General features: G+C 41.0%; 1 protein-coding gene across 10 annotated transcripts in view; it reads left to right on the top strand.

Moving 5' to 3' along the window:
• Positions 1–22,746, top strand: part of LOC128699669 (serine-rich adhesin for platelets-like) — a 1,564,428-nt gene that overhangs the window by 1,528,506 nt on the left and 13,176 nt on the right. For 9 of the 10 annotated variants that reach the window (XM_070099420.1, XM_070099418.1, XM_070099410.1 and 6 more), the window contains 2 exons: positions 13,054–13,216; positions 15,561–15,729. In XM_070099420.1, coding sequence (XP_069955521.1) covers positions 13,054–13,216; positions 15,561–15,729 — 332 coding nt within the window. Of the gene's footprint in view, positions 1–1,700; positions 1,756–13,053; positions 13,217–15,560; positions 15,730–22,746 lie in introns of those variants that run through there. The other variant, XM_070099419.1, reaches the window with a different exon arrangement.

Here is a 22,746-nt window from a genome sequence, read left to right as displayed (position 1 = left end):
TCCCCCATACTAACTGCTCATTCACCCTACCCCTCCATCCCATGGCCACACACCCTCACTGCACACCCAGCACCCTCACCCATACTGCCCACAACCCCCACCTATACAACCCACCCCTATAATTCCCTTATGGCCACACCATTCCAACCAGTAACCTCCACCCACACCATTCCCCTATGCCTTTATGCACACCATCCCAACCAACAGCCCATCCATACAGTTCCCCCATGGCATATGCTTACACCTACATTGTTTACTCACTAGTGCAGCCCCACAACCTCAACCTTACCCGGCCTTTCACCCTAACACACTGCCCACTTACCTACCACCCTCATTACTGCCTATCATCCCCCAACATACCCCCTCCTATCAACCTACCTAGTCACATAGCCACCCGCCATCCTCATTACTGCCCACATCAACAACTGCACACTCACCCACACCAGGCCACCACAACCCACAGTCACCACCCAGCATCCACCACCCCCAAACACTAGCCTACAGCTCTTGTCCCCATTTCTCACAACAGCAGTCCCAAAGGGATTCAGGGAAACTGGCAGGCCAGACTTGAGTCCTGGAGATGGGAAGTACAATGTCTGCACTCTGAAGGAGGGGTGTTAATGTTGCAGTTTTATAACTCCAAGACTGATGGAGTGAATGATGATGAAAGTTTTTCTTTTTCGGGCCACCCTGCCTTGGTGGGAGACGGCCGATGTGTCAATAAAAAAAAAAAATGAATTTTATGTCTTAAGCATAGTCTCTCATGTTCTTTAAGAATGCTGTTAAAGCACCTGGGGTTTACCTGGAGAGAGTTCCGGGGGTCAACGCCACTTTGCTTTTTTCCCCAGTTTTTTCTGTCTACCAGTAAATACCTTTTCAGTCCAGGCATTTTCTCACATTGTACTCATTGCTTATTAGATTCACTTTCACAAACTATTCTTTGTTATTCTTATGTAACATTATAACTTTTAACAGCTTTGGCAGCCTTCTAACTACACTAGTGCACTACTAACAATAATTTACAGATAAAACTTGAGTGTGTTTTTTAACTCATCCAGTGCACATCAAAATGTCAGCTAGTTTCATTTTAAAATTGAGGGTCAGTGGGGAACTGTTTCAGTAATGGAACTGTGACTTTCGTTCTTTCTCGAGTGTTTAATGCTTGAATGTCAACATATATTTGTATTGAGAGATGCATGCTTAATATCACGTGAGTGTGTGTGAGTGAGTAACACATTGGAGTTGGCAAACAAAATTGTTTTGACTTGCCATTATATTTTTAAGATACAGTATAAATTTTTAGAAATTTTGTAGATAAAATATTTCACTTAAAACTATTTGAAAAATGACTGAAATTCTCTTTTTTATATAAAGTATCTGAAAATCATTAGAGCTTCCTGTAATTTGGAGCAACTGGAAATAGTGAAATAGAGAAAGGCTTTAAGCATATTTTAACCTAGGATAGATTTTAAATGGAAAAATTAGATATTTGATTTTGCTGATCTCAGTATTAAATTTGGTAACTGAAAGTTAGCAGTTTGTATGTAGATTACCGAACAGTATTATCCTTTAATAAATGTCATTTTAAGTAATTCTTGAATCAGGTACAATTTCTTATAATCTGAAATGAGTTATAGTTGGGTTTTCTTAAACTTTATATTCTTTTAAATTATATACTTTGACCTATAAATTTCATGCAGCGTAATGATGATAATGCACTTAATTGAATGTGGAATTAACTAAGAGAATCACAATGTAAGTAGATATCATATGTATGTTTTCTAGGATTACAGCTTGGTAATTCTAGAGACATTTTGTGGTATTATTATTATTATTCTTGGTCAACTGCCCACTCATAGCTTTTCACACATTAAGAAGTTTACAGTCGAGCACCGAAAGTTGAGATCAGTCAAGGCCCGAGGCCTTCTGAGCTTGTGATCCATCCTGCCTAACCCACTGTGAAAATTATTAGGAAAATTTTATGGAATAATGTCAAAGAAAAATCGTTACGATGCAAACCAAAGAAGGCAATGTCAATATCTGTTTTTCTATTCACTGCACTCTCTTATTCTGGGCTTTCGGTGCTCGACTTTATGTAGATCTAATTCTTATTGACAGAACTTCAGAGTTTTGTTAATAAATGCCAAGTTTCAAAATGTATGTTAATATTCATGCTTTTAAATGTGGGGAAAAAGTCATGGGTTAGCATTACCCAACTAAATTTTAAGTGGTACAGTAATGAAATAACTGATTGTATGACCCAGTTAATAAATTTGATCAGTACTATTGATATACTTTCAAGTAACTGCAAGACTAATGCAATAAAGTTTTAGTGCAATTCATCATTAAGTTGGTATTGTCATTCCTTTCAGGTGAGAGTACATGCTTGGAGCTCGCTGAGCAGCCAGAGGTGCAAGTGCACACACACACACACACACACACACTCATGCTTGTTCTTACCCTTCATTCCTCACTCATTTTTACATGACTTAGTCACTTTCACCTCTCATCCTCATTTTTCACTCATATCCATATACAGTACAGTAAAAAAAAAATAGTAAAAAACAGAACAGATATACCAAGTGCTTTCGTCAAACGATACTTGTGTTAATGCAAATAAGCTTGAAAGTATTTCAGTGTAGAATGTTTTCATAGTTATAATCACACATATTACTGTGATTTCTTTGTATTACAGTACTGTATATATAATGTTCTATACCAAAAGAAAACCTCTGAATAAATATTCAAGATAGACCAAACAGAATTCTCAAAATTTGTATATACACTAAAGCCCCTAAAGCTTGTTCTCATGTTATATTAATTCCAACCAGTGTTCTAATATATATGATTCTTAGGATCTGTATGGTGAAAGTCAGTAACATATCGCTGTACTTAGTGTGGCTCACTAGTATATAAAAATATAATAATTATACTGTACTATTATGTATAGCAAGTGGTCAAACCATGGCTTGGTGTGGTTTGTTTTCTCATTCAAGAGGCAGTGTCTAAGTTAACTTCTTGTTCTAGATAATGTCTTGTTGAGCTACACTGAATCAGCAAATGAGCTGCATGCAACTTGCAAGCCATGGCTTGACCATATCCACTGTACTGAGTGACAGTATACGAAAATTGACATATGAAGCTACTTGGTCATCTCTCAGCTGTATGAGTTAATCTGCCCCTGAAAGTTACATGATAATTTACCAGTTTTGCTAACATCCTGTTTTACAGAGCAAAGTAGTGACCTTGAATACAACTCATTTTCCGATCTGAGTAATAGTTTTTGAGATTTACGCTTTTCCTTGTGTATTTTCAGTTTTTCTTCAAAATGTTTTTTTTTTTTTTAAATTTTACATATTTTACCATTAAACACGTACAGCCCAATGTTAGTACATATATATAAATAAAAATAATGTTCATCATAGTTCTAGTCTAAATTTGCCCAAAGTGCTGTACATGGTATGGGCTTTTAAATTATTGTGTACTATTTTCTACAGTGATTTGAAATCAAAATAATAATTATTATTATTATTATTATTATTATTATTATTATTATTATTATTATTATTAATGTGTAAGGAAATATGCTGGTCCTTTGATTGGAAGCTGAAAGTGATACCTTTGAACTATAGAGTAATTCTGGACAGGAGATTATTTCTTAACGGTAACTGATGCAGTACATTGATGAGAAACTTGTACACTTATTGCATACCCCTGAATAAAAAAGATTAAATAGCTTTGAGATGAGATATATGCATGAGGAAATGCTTAAAAAAAAAAATTGTGTTTATGACACTAAAAGTCAAAACAGGAATATGCATTCCTTAGTTATATGCTATCCTTAGTTATTATTGTTATTTTTTAATATTGGGTATCTCTTCCCAAGGCAGGATGACCCGAAGAAGAAAACACATTCACTAACACTCACTCAGTCGCCATCTTTCTAGAAATGTGCTGACATCACGATCAGATTACCCCCTACAGCTGCAACATCCCCACCCCTCTTTCAGAGTGTAGGCACTGCCCTTCCCACCTCCAGGAGTCAGTTCTGGCTAACTTGTTTTCCTGAATCCTTATGAAAAGATAGAGAATCCTTTCCCGATCATAATGACACCAAAAGTATGAAATTTGATGGAAAACTTACGGAATTATGCTCTTGCAAAGTTAGCGGTCTTGACGATGTTTACGCATCGGCGATTTCACCCACCTTTGAGCCCTATTTTCTGCCAATTCCAGTGTACTAGTCGACAAAAATCATAACTATTTCGCTAGAACTTCATTTTTTCTATCGAATAAGTACAAGAGACCACCCATTTACAGATTTCAACTATCCAATAAAGTGGTCAGAAATTGGCAATTTTGCCAATTTCACACAAATTTCAAAAGATGCCAATTTCCAAATAGGGTCCAGAATAAACAAGATAGACATTCCTGGCACTAAAATAACATTTTCTCTGTTCATTAGTCACATCCCCAGGCCTCTCTTACATTTCTTTTGCTTTCCACTTTGAATTTTTATTCTCACAAAAATAGAAGATTTACTGTTATGCAGACTACTGCATTAGTGTAGAAATAAATAATATCAGCGCACTTGTGAAAGAATATTAGACTCACCAGTTAACGTGTTTCGGACGCGTAGCATGATTTGTTTACTTTTGAACTTTGAGCTCAATTTTAATTTAAGGTACAGGTCTCCCTCAACATTCACGAGGGTTAGGGGATCAAGAGCCTCGCATATGTTGAAAAATCGCGAATGTTTGGTGCCCCAATATATTGTAGGGAAATATAATACAATACTGCTTCCTTAATTTGTCGAACCATGAACAATCATAAAATACAGTGGACCCTCGCATAACGATCACCTCCGAATGCGACCAATTATGTAAGTGTATTTATGTAAATGCGTTTGTACGTGTATGTTTGGGGGTCTGAAATGGACTAATCTACTTCACAATATTCCTTATGGGAACAAATTCGGTCAGTACTGGCACCTGAACATACTTCTGGAGTGAAAAAATATCGTTAACCGGGGGTCCACTGTACATGAAAATGTCGTAAATTGTACTAAATGCATACTTTATGCCATAATAACATGTATGTTATTAAATACCACTGCCTACAACCACTGTGAGTCCCTACTACCCTCCCTCTGACCCCCCACAACTGGCAGCCAGCCCTCCCACCACTGTGTGGTGAGTGTTTTGTTTGTTCATTATTTGCTATTAAACTACAGTATAAATAATGTCAACCCATTTATGACTGCATACTGGAATGGCTATTCGGACAGGTATTGGAAGGTGACATCATGTGTTTACTCTTGAACACAGCAAAGAATCAAACATTTGTTCTACTGCTACTGCAGTTTCAATGGAGAGGAATAAATGGGATTAGGTCAGGGGTTTCAAATAGAGTTAGAGCTAAAGAAGGAGTAGCAATAATGTTGAAGGATAGGCTATGGCAGGAAAAGAGGGACTATAAATGTATTAATTCAAGGATTATGTGGAGTAAAATAAAGAGTGGATGTGAAAAGTGGGTTATAATAAGCGTGTATGCACCTGGAGAAGAGAGAAGTGTAGAGGAGAGAGAGAGATTTTGGGAAATGTTGAGTGAATGCGTGGGGAGTTTTGAATCAAGTGTGAGAGTAATGGTGGTTGGGGATTTCAATGCTAAAGTGGGTAAAAATGTTATGGAGGGAGTAGTAGGTAAATTTGGGGTGCCAGGGGTAAATGTAAATGGGGAGCCTTTAATTGAGCTATGTGTAGAAAGAGATTTGGTAATAAGTAATACATATTTTATGAAAAAGAGGATAAATAAATATACAAGGTATGATGTAGCACATAATGAAAGTAGTTTATTAGATTATGTATTGGTGGATAAAAGGTTGATGGGTAGGTTCCAGGATGTACATGTTTATAGAGGGGCAACTGATATATCGGATCATTATTTAGTTGTAGCTACAGTTAGAGTAAGAGGTAGATGGAAAAAGAGGAAGGTGGCAACAACAAGTAAGAGGGAGGTAAAAGTGTATAAACTAAGGGAGGAGGAAGTTCGGGTGAGATATAAGCGACTATTGGCAGAAAGATGGGCTAGTGCAAAGATGAGTAGTGGGGGGGTTGAAGAGGGTTGGAATAGTTTTAAAAAAGCAGTATTAGAATGTGGGGCAGAAGTTTGTGGTTATAGGAGGGTGGGGGCAGGAGGAAAGAGGAGTGATTGGTGAAATGATGAAGTAAAGGGTGTGATAAAAGAGAACAAGGTAGCTTATGAGAGGTTTTTACAAAGCAGAAGTGTTATAAGAAGAGCAGAGTATATGGAGAGTAAAAGAAAGGTAAAGAGAGTGGTGAGAGAGTGCAAAAGGAGAGCAGATGATAGAGTGGGAGAGGCACTGTCAAGAAATTTTAATGAAAATAAGAAAAAATTTTGGAGTGAGTTAAACAAGTTAAGAAAGCCTAGGGAAAGTATGGATTTGTCATTTAAAAACAGAGTAGGGGAGTTAGTAGATGGGGAGATGGAGGTATTAGGTAGATGGCGAGAATATTTTGAGGAACTTTTAAATGTTAAGGAAGAAAGAGAGGCAGTAATTTCATGCACTGGTCAGGGAGGTATACCATCTTTTAGGAGTGAAGAAGAGCAGAATGTAAGTGTGGGGGAGGTACGTGAGGCATTACGTAGAATGAAAGGGGGTAAAGCAGCTGGAACTGATGGGATCATGACAGAAATGTTAAAAGCAGGGGGGGATATAGTGTTGGAGTGGTTGGTACTTTTGTTTAATAAATGTATGAAAGAGGGGAAGGTACCTAGGGATTGGCAGAGAGCATGTATAGTCCCTTTATATAAAGGGAAAGGGGACAAAAGAGACTGTAAAAATTATAGAGGAATAAGTTTACTGAGTATACCAGGAAAAGTGTACGGTAGGGTTATAATTGAAAGAATTAGAGGTAAGACAGAATGTAGGATTGCGGATGAGCAAGGAGGTATCAGAGTGGGTAGGGGATGTGTAGATCAAGTGTTTACATTGAAGCATATATGTGAACAGTATTTAGATAAAGATAGGGAAGTTTTTATTGCATTTATGGATTTAGAAAAGGCATATGATAGAGTGGATAGAGGAGCAATGTGGCAGATGTTGCAAGTATATGGAATAGGTGGTAAGTTATTAAATGCTGTAAAGAGTTTTTATGAGGATAGTGAGGCTCAGGTTAGGGTGTGTAGAAGAGAGGGAGACTACTTCCCGGTAAAAGTAGGTCTTAGACAGGGATGTGTAATGTCACCATGGTTGTTTAATATATTTATAGATGGGGTTGTAAAGGAAGTAAATGCTAGGGTGTTCGGGAGAGGGGTGGGATTAAATATTGGTGAATCAAATTCAAAATGGGAATTGACACAGTTACTTTTTGCTGATGATACTGTGCTTATGGGAGATTCTAAAGAAAAATTGCTAAGGTTAGTGGATGAGTTTGGGAATGTGTGTAAAGGTAGAAAGTTGAAAGTGAACATAGAAAAGAGTAAGGTGATGAGGGTATCAAATGATTTAGATAAAGAAAAATTGGATATCAAATTGGGGAGGAGGAGTATGGAAGAAGTGAATGTTTTCAGATACTTGGGAGTTGACGTGTCGGCGGATGGATTTATGAAGGATGAGGTTAATCATAGAATTGACGAGGGAAAAAAGGCGAGTGGTGCGTTGAGGTATATGTGGAGTCAAAAAACGTTATCTATGGAGGCAAAGAAGGGAATGTATGAAAGTATAGTAGTACCAACACTCTTATATGGGTGTGAAGCTTGGGTGGTAAATGCAGCAGCTAGGAGACGGTTGGAGGCAGTGGAGATGTCCTGTTTAAAGGCAATGTGTGGTGTAAATATTATGCAGAAAATTCAGAGTGTGGAAATTAGGAAAAGGTGTGGAGTTAATAAAAGTATTAGTCAGAGGGCAGAAGAGGGGTTGTTGAGGTGGTTTGGTCATTTAGAGAGAATGGATCAAAGTAGAATGACATGGAAAGCATATAAATCTATAGGGGAAGGAAGGTGGGGTAGGGGTCGTCCTCGAAAGGGTTGGAGAGAGGGGGTAAAGGAGGTTTTGTGGGCAAGGGGCTTGGACTTCCAGCAAGCGTGCGTGAGCGTGTTAGATAGGAGTGAATGGAGACGAATGGTACTTGGGACCTGACGATCTGTTGGAGTGTGAGCAGGGTAATATTTAGTGAAGGGATTCAGGGAAACCGGTTATTTTCATATAGTCGGACTTGAGTCCTGGAAATGGGAAGTACAATGCCTGCACTTTAAAGGAGGGGTTTGGGATATTGGCAGTTTGGAGGGATATGTTGTGTATCTTTATATGTGTATGCTTCTAAACAGTTGTATTCTGAGCACCTCTGCAAAAACAGTGATAATGTGCGAGTGTGGTGAAAGTGTTGAATGATGATGAAAGTATTTTCTTTTTGGGGATTTTCTTTCTTTTTTGGGTCACCCTGCCTCGGTGGGAGACGGCCGACTTGTTGAAAAAAATAATAATAATAATAATAATAATAATAATAAATACGATAGAATTGAAGAAGGAAATTGTACAAAAATACGAAGGTTGAAGCAGTGGTGGAGGAAGTGGTTGACGCATCGTCAGTGTGGCTTTGTTTATGCTGGAGTGAGTATTAGTCTCCGTGCTCTTCCAAACATTTCACAATAATTCATTGTATTTGGTGCTTGTAGATTGAGTGTGACTGGAGTGGTTGAGGCAGTGGTAGAGGCAGTGGGTGAGGCAGTGATAGAGGCAGTGATAGAGGCAGTGGGTGAGGCAGTGATAGAAGCAGTGATAGAGGCAGTGGGTGAGGCAGTGGTATTTACTAACATATATGTTATAAATAATAATAGTACATGTTAATATTAATACCATTTATAATAATAATAATAATAATAAATGTTATTCATAATGTTCTATTATTATTTATAACATATATGTTAGTAAATATCACTGCCTCACCCACTGCCTCTACCACTGCCTCAACCGCTGCCTCACCCACTGCCTCTACCACTGCCTCTATCAGTGTCTCTACCACTGCCTCAACCACTCCAGTCACACTCAATCTACAAGCACCAAATACAATGAATTATTGTGAAATGTTTGGAAGAGCACAGAGACTAATACTCACTCCGGCATAACAAAGCCACACTGACAGTGCATCAACCACTTCCTCCACCACTGCTGCAACCCTCGTATTTTTGTACAATTTCCTTCTTCAATTCTATCGTATTTATTATTATTATTATTGTTATTATTATATTAATATTATTATTATTATAGCAGTAGCAGAAATGTTTGATTCTTTGCTGTGTTCAAGAGTAAACACATGATGTCACCTTCCAATACCTGTCCGAATAGCCATTCTAATATGCAGTCATGGATGGGTTTACATTATTTATACTGTAGTTTAATAGCAAATAATAAACAAACAAAACACTCACCACACAGTGGTGGGAGGGCTGGCTGCCAGTTGCAGGGGTCGGAGGGAGGGTAGTAAGGACTCGTGGCAGTAAACTTAAATATGATTTGGCGGCTGGGAATTTGGCGGTTGGGAATTCGCAAATGTGTGAAGCCCGCGAAAGTTGAAAACGCGAATGTTGAGGGAGACCTGTACTTTTCTTTGTGAAATCAATCAAAATCTTCCCAATTTCTGTAATATGTCTTCCATTCTATAAAATGAGACCAGGAAAACTAGAATACAACCATAAATACCATACGAAAATACATTGCAAAGTCGCTGTTTTAAACCAAAAACACGGTCAAAGTTTTTTTTTTTTTTCTTATTACTCACTGTGTGCTGCAGGATTTTTTTTTATACTGCACACACTGACCACATAGACCCATTCTTTCATATGTAAGCCTACCAGCTTTCTCTTGCTAGATTTGAAGGCGCCAGAATTTAGGCGTACTAGTACGTCAATAACCCTGGTGCGTAAGCCATACTAGTACGTCGGAAACCCTGAAAGGGTTAATAAAAGTTACCCTGCTCATACTCCAACAGCACATCCAATAAAAACCACTTGTTTGCATTCACTCCAATCTAACATACTCTGGATTCTCCAGCCCCTAAAATGCAAAGCCTCTTGTACCCTCTCCCTGTAAACATTCCTGGGAAGACCCCTCTCCCTCTAAACATTCCTGGGATGAACCTTCTACCTTCCATCCCAGATTTATACACTTCATCAACCTATCCCACTCAACAGTCTCCTCAGCTCTCTGAATTATACCCTTGGTTAATCCACAATTGCCTTTTAATTTCTTCGCTCCAAATTATCTGCACGATATTCACACTACACATTGCTCTCAAAAAACATGACAGTGCCTCTATCATCCTTTTTTGCTGCAGCAGTGAATACCCATGCCTCACACCCATATAAAAGTGTTGGTACTACTATGCCTCCATAGATACTCTTCTGTATGTCAACAGATACTTCAACACACCACCCATCTTTTTTCTTCCCCTCATCTATTCTATAGCTCACCTCATCTTTCATAGACTCATATGATGACATATCCCTCTCCCCAAATATCTAAATACACCTATTACTTCCATGCTCCCACCATCCAGTCTGATAGTCAATTGATCATTGCCTAGATTTTTTGTAACTCTCATCATCTTGCTCTTCTCTAAGTTCACTTTCAATTTATTTTTTATATATCATCCATATTCATTCACCAACCATTGTAATTTGCCTTTAGAATCCTCTAAAAGAACTAACTGGTCCTGGGTTCATATCCTGGGCAGTGTGAGATGTAGGAGCAAGTCTCCTTACATCCATTGCCTCTGTTTGCCAAGCAGTAAGTAGGTACCTAGGTATTAGTTGACTGTTGTATGTCACTTCGTGGGAGTGGTAAAATGCTACAGCAAACATCTGAGACTAAAACTCCCTCAAATGACCCAATCACTCACTCTAATGTGAGAACCAGTGATGTTAACTGTTAAGTCAGTGCCAATGCATAATGCCACAAGGCACATAGACAAAATTTCTGCAAGGCAATGATAACTTTTCCCAACACCCTAGCATTCACTGCTTTCAAAACCACAATTGTAAATATGTTAAAAACAAAACAATAGTGACATTATATGTCCCTAAGCCCTACTTTCATAGGGAAATAGTCCCTGTCTCCTACTTGACCCTCACTCTGCATAAAAACTTTTGTATGCTTTTAGCAACCTACCTCCTATTTCATACATTTGTTTTAGTGCTTCTTTTTTATAATAATAATTTCATACATTTGCAACTTGTGCCACATGCCTCCCCTATCCACCCTATCATGTGCATTTTCTAAATCCATAATTGCAACAAACAGCTCCCTACCTTTATCTGAAAACTTCTCACTTATGTGCTTCAATGTAAACACTTGGTCTATGCATTCCCTACCATTCTTAAATCGTTCCTGCTTCTCTGCAATCCTGCTTTCTATTTTACCCTTAAACTTTTCAATAATAATTCTACCATAAATGTTACCGGGTATACCTGGAGAGGGTTTCAGGTGTCAACACCCCCGTGGCCCGGTCTGTGACCAGGCCTCATGGTGGATCAGAGCCTGATCAACCAGGCTGTTACTGTTGGCCACACACAACCTGACATACGAACCACAGCCCGGCTTATCCTTCTACAATTCTTACATTTTCTCTTGTCCCCTTTTCCCTTCGTTCATGCACATATTAAATCAACCAACCAACCACTCCAACACCTGTCTTAATACTTAACACCATCTATCCCAGCTTTATCCCCTTTCAATCTACTCATTTTCCCTACCTCCACCTCATTAGATGGGGAGGTGGAGGTACTGGAAAGATGGAGAGAATATTTTGATAAGTTGTTGAATGTTAGTAATGCATGGGGCAGGGAGGAATAAGATCATATATCTTATTCCTCCCTGCCCCATGCATTACTAACATTCAACAACTTATCAAAATATTCTCTCCATCTTTCCAGTACCTCCACCTCCCCATCTAATATCTTCCTCTCTTTTGTTCTTAACTGCTAAAGTTATTTCCTCTCCAGGCTTCCTTACTTCATGGATCTTTCTCTCCAAAATAGTTTCTTATTCTCAGTAAAATTTTCTGACAAGGACTCACCCATTTCCTCACTGGCTCTTCTTTTGTGCTCCCACACCACTCTTTTTTAACTTCCCTCTTTCTCTCCATATATTCTGCCTTCAGTCTATCATTTTTATACATTAAGAACCTTTCATAGGCTATTTTTTTTCCTCCCTTACCACCTTTATCTCATCATTCCATTAATTGTTCCTCTTCCCATCTGCACCTGCCCTTTGATATCCACAAACCCCTGCTGCACACCCTAGCAGAGCATTCTTAAATTTACACCATACCTCATCAACCAACTCATTTCCTGCACTTTCTCTTACCTATTTTTCCCATATCATCAAAACTGTTTCCTTTCTTAATTCATTTATTTTCACCTCTCGCTTACCCTCTCCTGCCAGTCTCCTTGTAGGCCATCTACCCCTTACTCTTACTGCAAAGCTGTGAACTCAGACAAGGGAGATGTGAGTGTATGCACCTGGCTATGTTGCTGGATCTGCTCTTACTGTAGCTACCATTAAGTAATGATCAGATATATCTATCGCTCCTCTGAAAACATGTACAGCCAGAAGTCTACCCATTAATGTATTGTCTTTTAATACATAGTCTATGAAATTGCTCTCATTGTGCCCCTCACCATTATTATTATATGGGGAAGTGTTCAGCTCGTGAGGATCATAGTGTCTGGGCAATGAGAGATAGATTTGATCAGAAGGGGAGGGTGGTTCAAATTCCTTGGATCAAGAGCCTTAATCAACATCAAGGCACCCCCTTTGAAGGGTCATTTCAGCATATCTCTGCTGTTGTAGATACAAGAGTAATGTGATCACAAATAGCTAATCTCACATATACATGTTCATTCATATACATATTCATCAACTATAAAACCAGTTTTATTAAACAAGTTAAAGTTTTCTATTTTTCAGTGACCTTTGTTTTGTATGCTGTTCTTATATATTTTAATAGCAACTGTGAAATTTCTGCCTTGCAGAATGATGAACTGGAGCTTGTTAGAACATGCTACACAGCTATGCGCCACAAGGAAGGTGATGTTGTGCGTGTCCGTGATTGTGTTCTGTTAAGGTCTGGTCCACGGAAAACTGATCTTCCCTTTGTTGCCAAGATTGCTGCTTTGTGGGAGGACCCAGAAACTTGTAAGTTTGTACAGTATTAAGTTATCAAATTTCCTTATATTCTGTAGTTGCAGCTGTGATATGAAATCTAAGAGGTGCTAAACCTGTACGGGTTATTCAGTGCATGGAAAGCTGAAGGCTTGATCATCTGTATGGTAATAGTGAGACAAACTCAAATAAACCATACCATGGGTGGGGTTAGAACCTGCGATCAGAGAGTCTCAAAACTCCAGGCCATCGCATTACCCACTGGGCCAGCTAGCTTCAGTAAGATTCATCCAACTAGGTATATTTCTACACCATAGGTAGGTTAGCATAGGCACCACTGTGGCCACAAATACAAGTTTTTACAGACAAATCTCCCGCTAGCATGGCCGTGACGGGAGATTCATCTGTAAAAACTTGCATTTGTGGTCACAGTGGTGCCTATGCTAACCTTCCTATGGTGTAGAAATACACCTAGTTAGCCACTGGGCCAGCTGGCCCAGTGGCTAACGTGACGGTCTGGAGTTTGGAGACTCTCTGATCGCGGGTTCTAACCCCACCTGTGGTATGGTTTGTTTGCAATCGTGTCATTACGATTTCGTAAGTCATGTAGACGAACTCAAATGCTAGTGGCAGACTTTTTACTTGTCATGTACAGCAAAATTTCCATCTGCTTACATTGTCAATTAGTCCCTTTGTATCCATTTTGTGTTGTTACACTATGATCATACTTGTCAAAGGGTCTTATCTTCCAGTTCATCAAACACCATGTTGGAATGATTCAGCAATTGTAGGAGGCAGGAGTGACCTGCTTTACCTATGTCACGTGGGGTTGTGCAATTGCTGTGATTCCATATGTTGAGCAATTTTATCTCTTAGCACTCATTCATAGATTGGTTTTTGTGTTAGGGCAGTGAGCCTAACTCCCCCTGAAAACCATTATTACCTCCCTTGGTCTATGCCACCTAATGTAAAAGAAAACTTAATCCAGCCTAAATGGATTAGACAAATCCAAACTAGTTCAGAAAATGATTGATCTCATATTTTCATGATGTTTCATTAGGTTGAGTTCTTGAAGGTGCTGATCTATAGCTCCTTTTCAGGGTACTAACTTACAAATACTTGGCTTCTTGAGTGTTTAGGTAAAGCTCCTAGGCTTTTTGAAGGTGTTGGTCTCTGGCTTTTAGACCTGTAGTGAGGGGGGGGTCATGACTCTTAGAAGGAGCATGGAAATAAAGGAGGCTGGAGTTTTGTGGTATGGGGAATACCTCTCTTGGAGTGTTCTTACTGCACGATGTGAGGATATGAGACTGGGGATATCACTCAGTCACTCTAAAGTGATCGAACCAGGTCTAATATATTTATTTCAAGAAAGTGAACTGGTAAATTTTTGTTATTATATTCATGGGGAAGCACTAAACACACAAGATTTATATGGTGCTTGGAGAATGGGAGAGATGAGGATAATCAGTTTGATGAAATGAAGGAGTTTAAATCTATTCTCTTCAATTAAGAGCCCTTCACCCACATCAGTGCAGGTATTTTTAGTGCAATCTCTCCTTACTTAATGATGGGGTTCTGTTCCTAAGAGTAGATCAATAAGCAAATTGGTTGTTAAGCAAGGATTATTATAATTATTATTATAATCATGGGGAGCACTAAACCCATAGGATTATACAGCACACATGGGGGGGAGGATGGAAGGTATTCAGGTTCAATTCAGGGAACGGGAGCACAGATCCAATTCCCTAGATCAAGAGCCCCTCACCAGCATCGAGGAACCTCCCTTGAGGGGTGTTAAGCGAGGAGCATACCATACTGGTAGTGGGTTTGTATCAACCCTCTTTAGATATTTTTTTTAATGTCACCTTTGTGGTATATTTTTAAATGTTTATACAGTAGTTTACTGTACACTGTAATAAACAGAATAGAGGAAATCGGCTTTATTTAGGTTTGCATAGTGGTTGGAGAGCTGGTTGTAAGTTCGAGTGGTCGGTAAGGAGTACGTCACTAAGTGAGGAGAGGCTGTAATAAGTGTCATTCTGTATTCATTATTCGATACTTTTCTACACCTGTCATGAAGTATGGAACTACAGTATATATTTTTATAGCGATAACTCACCATTACAAGCAATACATGGACACAGAGGGTATATACATATATAGGCTTCAAGTGAGGTGTAATATTAGTTGTTGTAGTAGTAGTATACTACTACTACTACTAAATCCTCTGTGTCCATGTATTGTTTGTATTGGCTTGATAAACCTCCTGGAGAATGAAACGTTGCCACAATAAGATGTCACATTAGTTACATCTGTGTCCTTTTACCTAACATATTGTCGGTGATTCTACCAATATTAATTGTTCTGTATGTTCCAGCTGACATGATGATGTCAATATTGTGGTACTATCGTCCGGAGCATACTGACTCAGGGAGACGACCAGATGACCTTCCTGATGAGATCTTTGCTTCTAAGCACCGAGATCATCTTAGTGTAGCTTGTATTGAGGATCGTTGTTTTGTCCTCACGTTCAATGAATACTGCCGGTTAGTAGTTTAATATCTTTATTATATACCCCATACCCATCCTCTGAGTGTTAGTCAAAAGATTACAGAGGTACATAGAGTTATAATTGAAAGAATTAAGAGTAAGACGGAGAATAGGATAGCAGATGAACAAGGAGGCTTTAGGAAAGGTAGGGGGTGTGTGGACCAGGTGTTTACAGTGAAACATATAAGTGAACAGTATTTAGATAAGGCTAAAGAGGTCTTTGTGGCATTTATGGATTTGGAAAAGGCGTATGACAGGGTGGATAGGGGGGCAATGTGGCAGATGTTGCAAGTGTATGGTGTAGGAGGTAGGTTACTGAAAGCAGTGAAGAGTTTTTACGAGGATAGTGAGGCTCAAGTTAGAGTATGTAGAAAAGAGGGAAATTTTTTCCCAGTAAAAGTAGGCCTTAGACAAGGATGTGTGATGTCACCGTGGTTGTTTAATATATTTATAGATGGGGTTGTAAGAGAAGTAAATGCGAGGGTCTTGGCAAGAGGCGTGGAGTTAAAAGATAAAGAATCACACACAGGGTGGGAGTTGTCACAGCTGCTCTTTGCTGATGACACTGTGCTCTTGGGAGATTCTGAAGAGAAGCTGCAGAGATTGGTGGATGAATTTGGTAGGGTGTGCAAAAGAAGAAAATTAAAGGTGAATATAGGAAAGAGTAAGGTTATGAGGATAACAAAAAGATTAGGTGATGAAAGATTGAATATCAGATTGGAGGGAGAGAGTATGGAGGAGGTGAACGTATTCAGATATTTGGGAGTGGACGTGTCAGCGGATGGGTCTATGAAAGATGAGGTGAATCATAGAATTGATGAGGGAAAAAGAGTGAGTGGTGCACTTAGGAGTCTGTGGAGACAGAGAACTTTGTCCTTGGAGGCAAAGAGGGGAATGTATGAGAGTATAGTTTTACCAACGCTCTTATATGGGTGTGAAGCATGGGTGATGAATGTTGCAGCGAGGAGAAGGCTGGAGGCAGTGGAGATGTCATGTCTGAGGGCAATGTGTGGTGTGAATATAATGCAGAGAATTCGTAGTTTGGAAGTTAGGAGGAGGTGCGGGATTACCAAAACTGTTGTCCAGAGGGCTGAGGAAGGGTTGTTGAGGTGGTTCGGACATGTAGAGAGAATGGAGCGAAACAGAATGACTTCAAGAGTGTATCAGTCTGTAGTGGAAGGAAGGCGGGGTAGGGGTCGGCCTAGGAAGGGTTGGAGGGAGGGGGTAAAGGAGGTTTTGTGTGCGAGGGGCTTGGACTTCCAGCAGGCATGCGTGAGCGTGTTTGATAGGAGTGAATGGAGACAAATGGTTTTTAATACTTGACGTGCTGTTGGAGTGTGAGCAAAGTAACATTTATGAAGGGATTCAGGGAAACCGGCAGGCCGGACTTGAGTCCTGGAGATGGGAAGTACAGTGCCTGCACTCTGAAGGAGGGGTGTTAATGTTGCAGTTTAAAAACTGTAGTGTAAAGCACCCTTCTGGCAAGACAGTGATGGAGTGAATGATGGTGAAAGTTTTTCTTTTTCGGGCCACCCTGCCTTGGTGGGAATCGGCCAGTGTGATAATAAAAAATAATGGGTCCAGGGACTGGGCTCCAGTGTTACAGTAGATTAGCAAGTTAAAGATTTGGGTCAGAACCTGGGGTTGCTTGTTAGTACATATGAGTTTTTGCACAGTTGTTATTGAGTGTATTAAAGTTAAATATTTTGTGTCATTGGGTTTCAAAATATCTTACATTTATGTATCCCTTTTGCTTATTAAATTTTACTTGCTCATCTGTAATCTTACTTTATATCTTTCCGCTAACTCTTTCAAAAATAATTCTACCATACACCTTACTCTTCATAATTCTTGCACTCTCATCTTTTTTGCCCTTAACAAAGGAGCGATGCATGCTCACTTCTAATCTTTAGGTACCTTTCACCTCCTCATTATATTTAAAATAAGCAGGAACTACAGCATTTCAAAGCTATATCCCCCAATGGGATATAGATTTGAAAATGCAGGTGGTTAAAGTTATACCAGCTGCTGTATACACTTTCATTCTAATTATTATTATAATCAAAAAGAAGCGCTAAGCCACAAGGACTATACAGCGCTGCAGGGCAGGAAGGAAGCGAGGGCATCAGGTGGCAAAAGGGAGATGGATGAGCAACAGGTTACGGATAACAGCGGGGCAGTGGATGGTGAAAGGGTAAAGGGCAGCAAGAGACTGAACCAGAAAGGGCTGAGGGGAGTGCGAAAAGTATCATCAGAGTTTGTGGAGTAAATCAGTCGTTGTCAAGAAGTCAATGAGAGAGTCAGGATTAAAGGAGGGTCCATCAGCAAGAAGGGAAGGTAAAGAGAGAGTAGGAGAACGAAGACGACGTTGGAGGTAAATTCTGCGTGCTCGTTGATAGAGAGGGCAGTCTAACAGAATGTGGCTAATCGATACTGGAACTTGACACTGCTCACAGAGAGGAACAGGGTGCCTCTCCATGAGATACCCATGAGTAAGACGAGTGTGGCCAATGCGAAGGCGGGAGAGAGTGGTCTCCCAACCTCGGCACTGATGACAAGAAGACGGCCAGTAACCTATGCTCGGTTTAATAGAATGAAGTTTGTTACCGAGCAGAGTTGACCAACGTTGTTGCCAACGGGTGCGAAGGTGGGTAGCTATTGCAGCAAAATAGTCCAGAAATGGAACACCTCGATAGGAAATTGGTAGGTCATATACTGCTGACCGCGCAGCAGTGTCTGCCTGTTCATTGCCCTGTACGTCGACATGACCAGGGACCCAACAAAAAACAATATCTTTATGTTTGGTAGAGATACGGCGTAGCCAAAGTTGGATACGGAGAACTAGGGGATGAGATGTATCAAATTTTCGTATAGCCTGTAGAGCACTAAGGGAGTCTGAGACTACTACAAATGATGACACAGGCATAGATGCGATACGAATAAGTGCTGCAAGAATGGCATACAGTTCAGCAGTAAAAATGCTAGCTGAAGATAGTAAATGCCCTCGTACGACGCTGTCCGGAAACACTGCTGCGAATCCGACGCCGTCTGAAGACTTAGAGCCATCTGTGTACACAGCGGTGGCATGAGAATGGGAGTGGAAGTGATCAAGAAAAAGAGAGCGGGAAGCCACCGTAGGCAGTTGAGCTTTCGAGCAAGGGAGTGAGAAAGAACAGACCCGAACAGCTGGAACTTCCCAGGGGGGTAGGGAAAAGTGAGATGCTACATGAACATATAAAGGTGGTAACTGAAGGGAAGACAAGAGTGAATGTAGGCGAAGAGAAAAGGGACGGAGCAAACAGGGGCGGCGAACGAATAAAGAATGTCTACTAATATCGGTGACCATTCTATAAATGGAAGGATTGTGTAGATCGTGAGAGCGTACATAGTAACGAAGGCAATGGGCATCACGGCGATCAGACAAGGATGGAACATTTGCTTCTGTATAGAGGCTCTCAACAGGGGAAGAGCGAAAAGCACCAAGGCACAAACGTAAGCCTTGGTGATGGATAGAGTTAAGGCTAGAGAGAGTAGCAGGAGAGGCCGCGGAATAAATCTGGTCACCATAATCGAGTTTCGATAAAACGAGGGCTGAATGTAGGCGAAGCAGAGTTCGACGATCAGCTCCCCAGGAAAGATGAGCAAGGGTTTTAAGAAGGTTTAGCCGGCTGTGACAAGTTGCCTTCAGAGAGGTAATGTGAGGTTTCCAGGTTAACCGACGGTCAAAGAGAAGGCCTAGAAACCTGACTGTATCACGTTCGGGGATACGGGAGCCATAGAGATACAAAGGATGATCGGAGATAACAGAGCGTCTAGTGAAAGTAATTTGGTGAGTTTTGGTACTTGAAAATTTAAACCCATGTGTGGTGGCCCAAGTGGAAACACGGTCGACCGCATGCTGGAGAGAAACTGCAATAAGGTGACAGTCAGCGCCTGCACAAGCAATAGCGAAGTCATCAACATAGAGTGATGACCAAATATTGGGTGGAAGAACAGAGGCCAAATCATTTATAGCAAGGAGAAAAAGTGTTGTGCTTAGAACACATCCCTGAGGGACACCTTCAGCTTGGACGAAGTCCGGGGAAAGAACATTATTGACTCGAACACGGAAATGTCTGTCAGTTAAAAAGTTCTTAAGGAAGGATGGTAGATTGCCTCGGAGGCCTAAGGAATGGGCCTGGGCCAAAATATTATACCTCCAAGTTGTGTCATATGCCTTCTCAAGGTCAAAAAATATGGCAATAACTGAGTGATTATTCGCAAAGGCATTACGAACATACGTATCCAAGCGTAGTAAGGGGTCTATGGTAGAACGACCCTTACGAAAGCCATATTGACTAGCGGAGAGACTGTTGTGAGTCTCTAAATACCACATTAAACGTCGATTTACGAGGCGTTCCATCACTTTGCAAACTGCACTTGTAAGAGCGATGGGGCGATAGTGGGAGGCATCATGTCCTGTAGTACCCGGTTTGCGGAAAGGGAGAACAATGGCAGATTTCCACAGCTGGGGAAGAACTCCTTGTGCCCAAATAAGATTGAAGAGGTGTAAGAGGACTACAAGGGCTGACCGATGTAAATGTTGTAACATACGAATATGAATGTCATCAGGCCCAGCTGCCGATGATCGGCAAGCTGAGAGCGTTGCCTCCAGTTCTTGAAGTGTAAAAGGCACATTATACTGTTCTTCTCCGAGAGAAGAAAAGTCCAAGGGTACTAACTCTCTGGCAGACTTTGAGGAAAGAAACGAGGGGCATAGATGGAGCCCTCGGGAAATACGGACCAGATGTGTGCCAAGTTCAATGGCAACGTCGAGAGGGTTTGCTATATCAACACCAGTGACCCGTAGAACAGGAGCCGGGTCAGGAGAGTATTTACCACTCAATTTCCTCACTTTTTTCCAGACTGCACTCATAGAAGAAGCAGAGGTGATGGTGGAAACATAGTCTCGCCAACAAGTGCGTTTAGCTTCACGGATGACACGGCGAGCGATCGCACGCTTCTGCTTAAAATCAACAAGTCTCTCAGCGGTTCTATTGTACCGGTACCTGCCCCATGCAGCACGTTTCAAACGTACTGCACGAGCACAAGCAGGAGACCACCAAGGCACGCACTTCTGAGAATGCCTGCCTGAGGTTTGGGGTATAGAATGAGAAGCTGCGGTATAAACTGATGTCGAGAAGATGTGTAGGAGCTCATCAATGGAGGATGAAGAAGGAACCTCACTAAAAGCAGTGAGGTGTGAGTAAAGATCCCAATTTGCCCGATCAAATTGCCAGCGAGGGCTACGGGAAGGTGGTGAATAGGAAGGAGAAGTAAGAATGATCGGAAAATGATCGCTGTCATGTAAGTCTGGTAGAACAGACCAGGTGAAGTCTAGTGCAGTGGAGGAAGAGCAGACTGATAGATCGATGCAAGAGAGAGTATGAGTACGAGGATCAAAATGGGTGGGAGTACCCGTATTTAAAACATGGAGGGGGTGAGAGGCAAGAAAAGCCTCCAACTGAATGCCACGTGAGTCACAATGAGACCCCCCCCAGAGGAAATGGTGGGCATTAAAATCACCAAGTAACAGAAGTGGTGGTGGTAAGGATGAAACAAGAAAGGCAAAGTCTGGGATAGAAAATGCTCGAGAAGGAGAGAGATATAAAGAACATATTGTAAACCACTTATTCAAGTGGATACGGGCTGCAGTGTAATGCAGCGAGGTATGGACAAATAGTTGACAGTACGGAATATCATTGCGTAGAAGAAGGGCACTTTCATTAAAGGTCCCATCTGAGAAAGGATCCGAAGAATACAATAAATTATAGCCTGAGATAGGTTGGAAAACAGCCGAGTGTAATTTTGGTTCTTGTAAGCAAGCACCAACAGGGGAAAACCTGGAAAGCAACATCTGAAGCTCACCCCGATTACCCCTGAGGCCGCGGATATTCCACTGTAAATAGGCCATGATTGGCGATGAAGAAAATATCAGGAATCTGTAGGTAAAGGCACCTACGGACTAGAGGGGTTAGAAAAGTCAACGTGTGGTGGCATTGGAAGATGTTCAAGTAGCGAAGGAACGGAGCGTTGCGAAGAATGGGGTTGTGAAGATGGAGGAGAGGGAAGAGAAGGAACAGGAAGTGAATCAGTGTCCATTGAAGGTTTAGTCTCTGCAATATATTCTGAAATGGCTTCAAGTGTTTCTGAATTCAAAGATGTATGGGAAACCATATTGGAGATAGGAGGAGGAGGGTGAGTAAAGATTGGGACAGTAATGGACTGTACCAAAGTAGAGGGGGAGGGAAAAGTGTAAGGGACTGGAGATGAAGTGTGGGGGGGGACAGAAGAGGTAGAAACCTGGGAGGTGACAGAAGAGGGAGAAACTTGGGAGGGGACGGGGGTGGAAGGCATAGTACGAGGAGGAGGGTGAATCTCCACACTTGTAATAGAGCCAGAGAGAGGGGAAGAACTAGGTACAGAGACTGGAAAGGTAACGTGTGGAGGTGGAAGAAGGGAAGGAAGGGGCAAAGAAGATTTGAGCAATGTGGATTTTTTGGACTTCTGAGTAGAGGGGCGATTGGTATTAGGTGTCGTACGAGGTCTTGTCGATACTGGGGCTTGTGAGGAAGGACGCGAAGATGTGAGAACAGACTGAGTTGTAGTCGGGACGTCAGAGCCAAGGACAGCAAAAGGATTAGATGCCGTAGTGGCTATGGGAGGGGTAACAACAGAGGAGGCTGCAGAAGATGGGACCCCAGAAGTGGGGGGACGTTTGGAAACACGAGAATAAGAAACACGGGGTAGTCTCCCTTGGAGGCGGAGATGAGTAACTGCCATAGCATAAGGGAGACCTTCTGCCTCTTTGAGGCAACGGATTTCACGTTCATTTAAGTAGACCTGGCAACGGCGGGAGTACGAAGGGTGAGCTTCATTACAATTAAGGCAAGATGGAGGTTGACTGCAAGATGTATTAGAATGGTTGTCGGCACCACAGACTGGGCATTCGGCCATAGATCTGCAATATTTCG

Source organism: Cherax quadricarinatus, chromosome 67, assembly GCF_038502225.1.
Source record: "Cherax quadricarinatus isolate ZL_2023a chromosome 67, ASM3850222v1, whole genome shotgun sequence".
In the NCBI taxonomy this organism is placed as follows: Eukaryota; Metazoa; Arthropoda; class Malacostraca; order Decapoda; family Parastacidae; genus Cherax; species Cherax quadricarinatus.
This window is presented reverse-complemented; position numbering and strand designations above follow the sequence as displayed.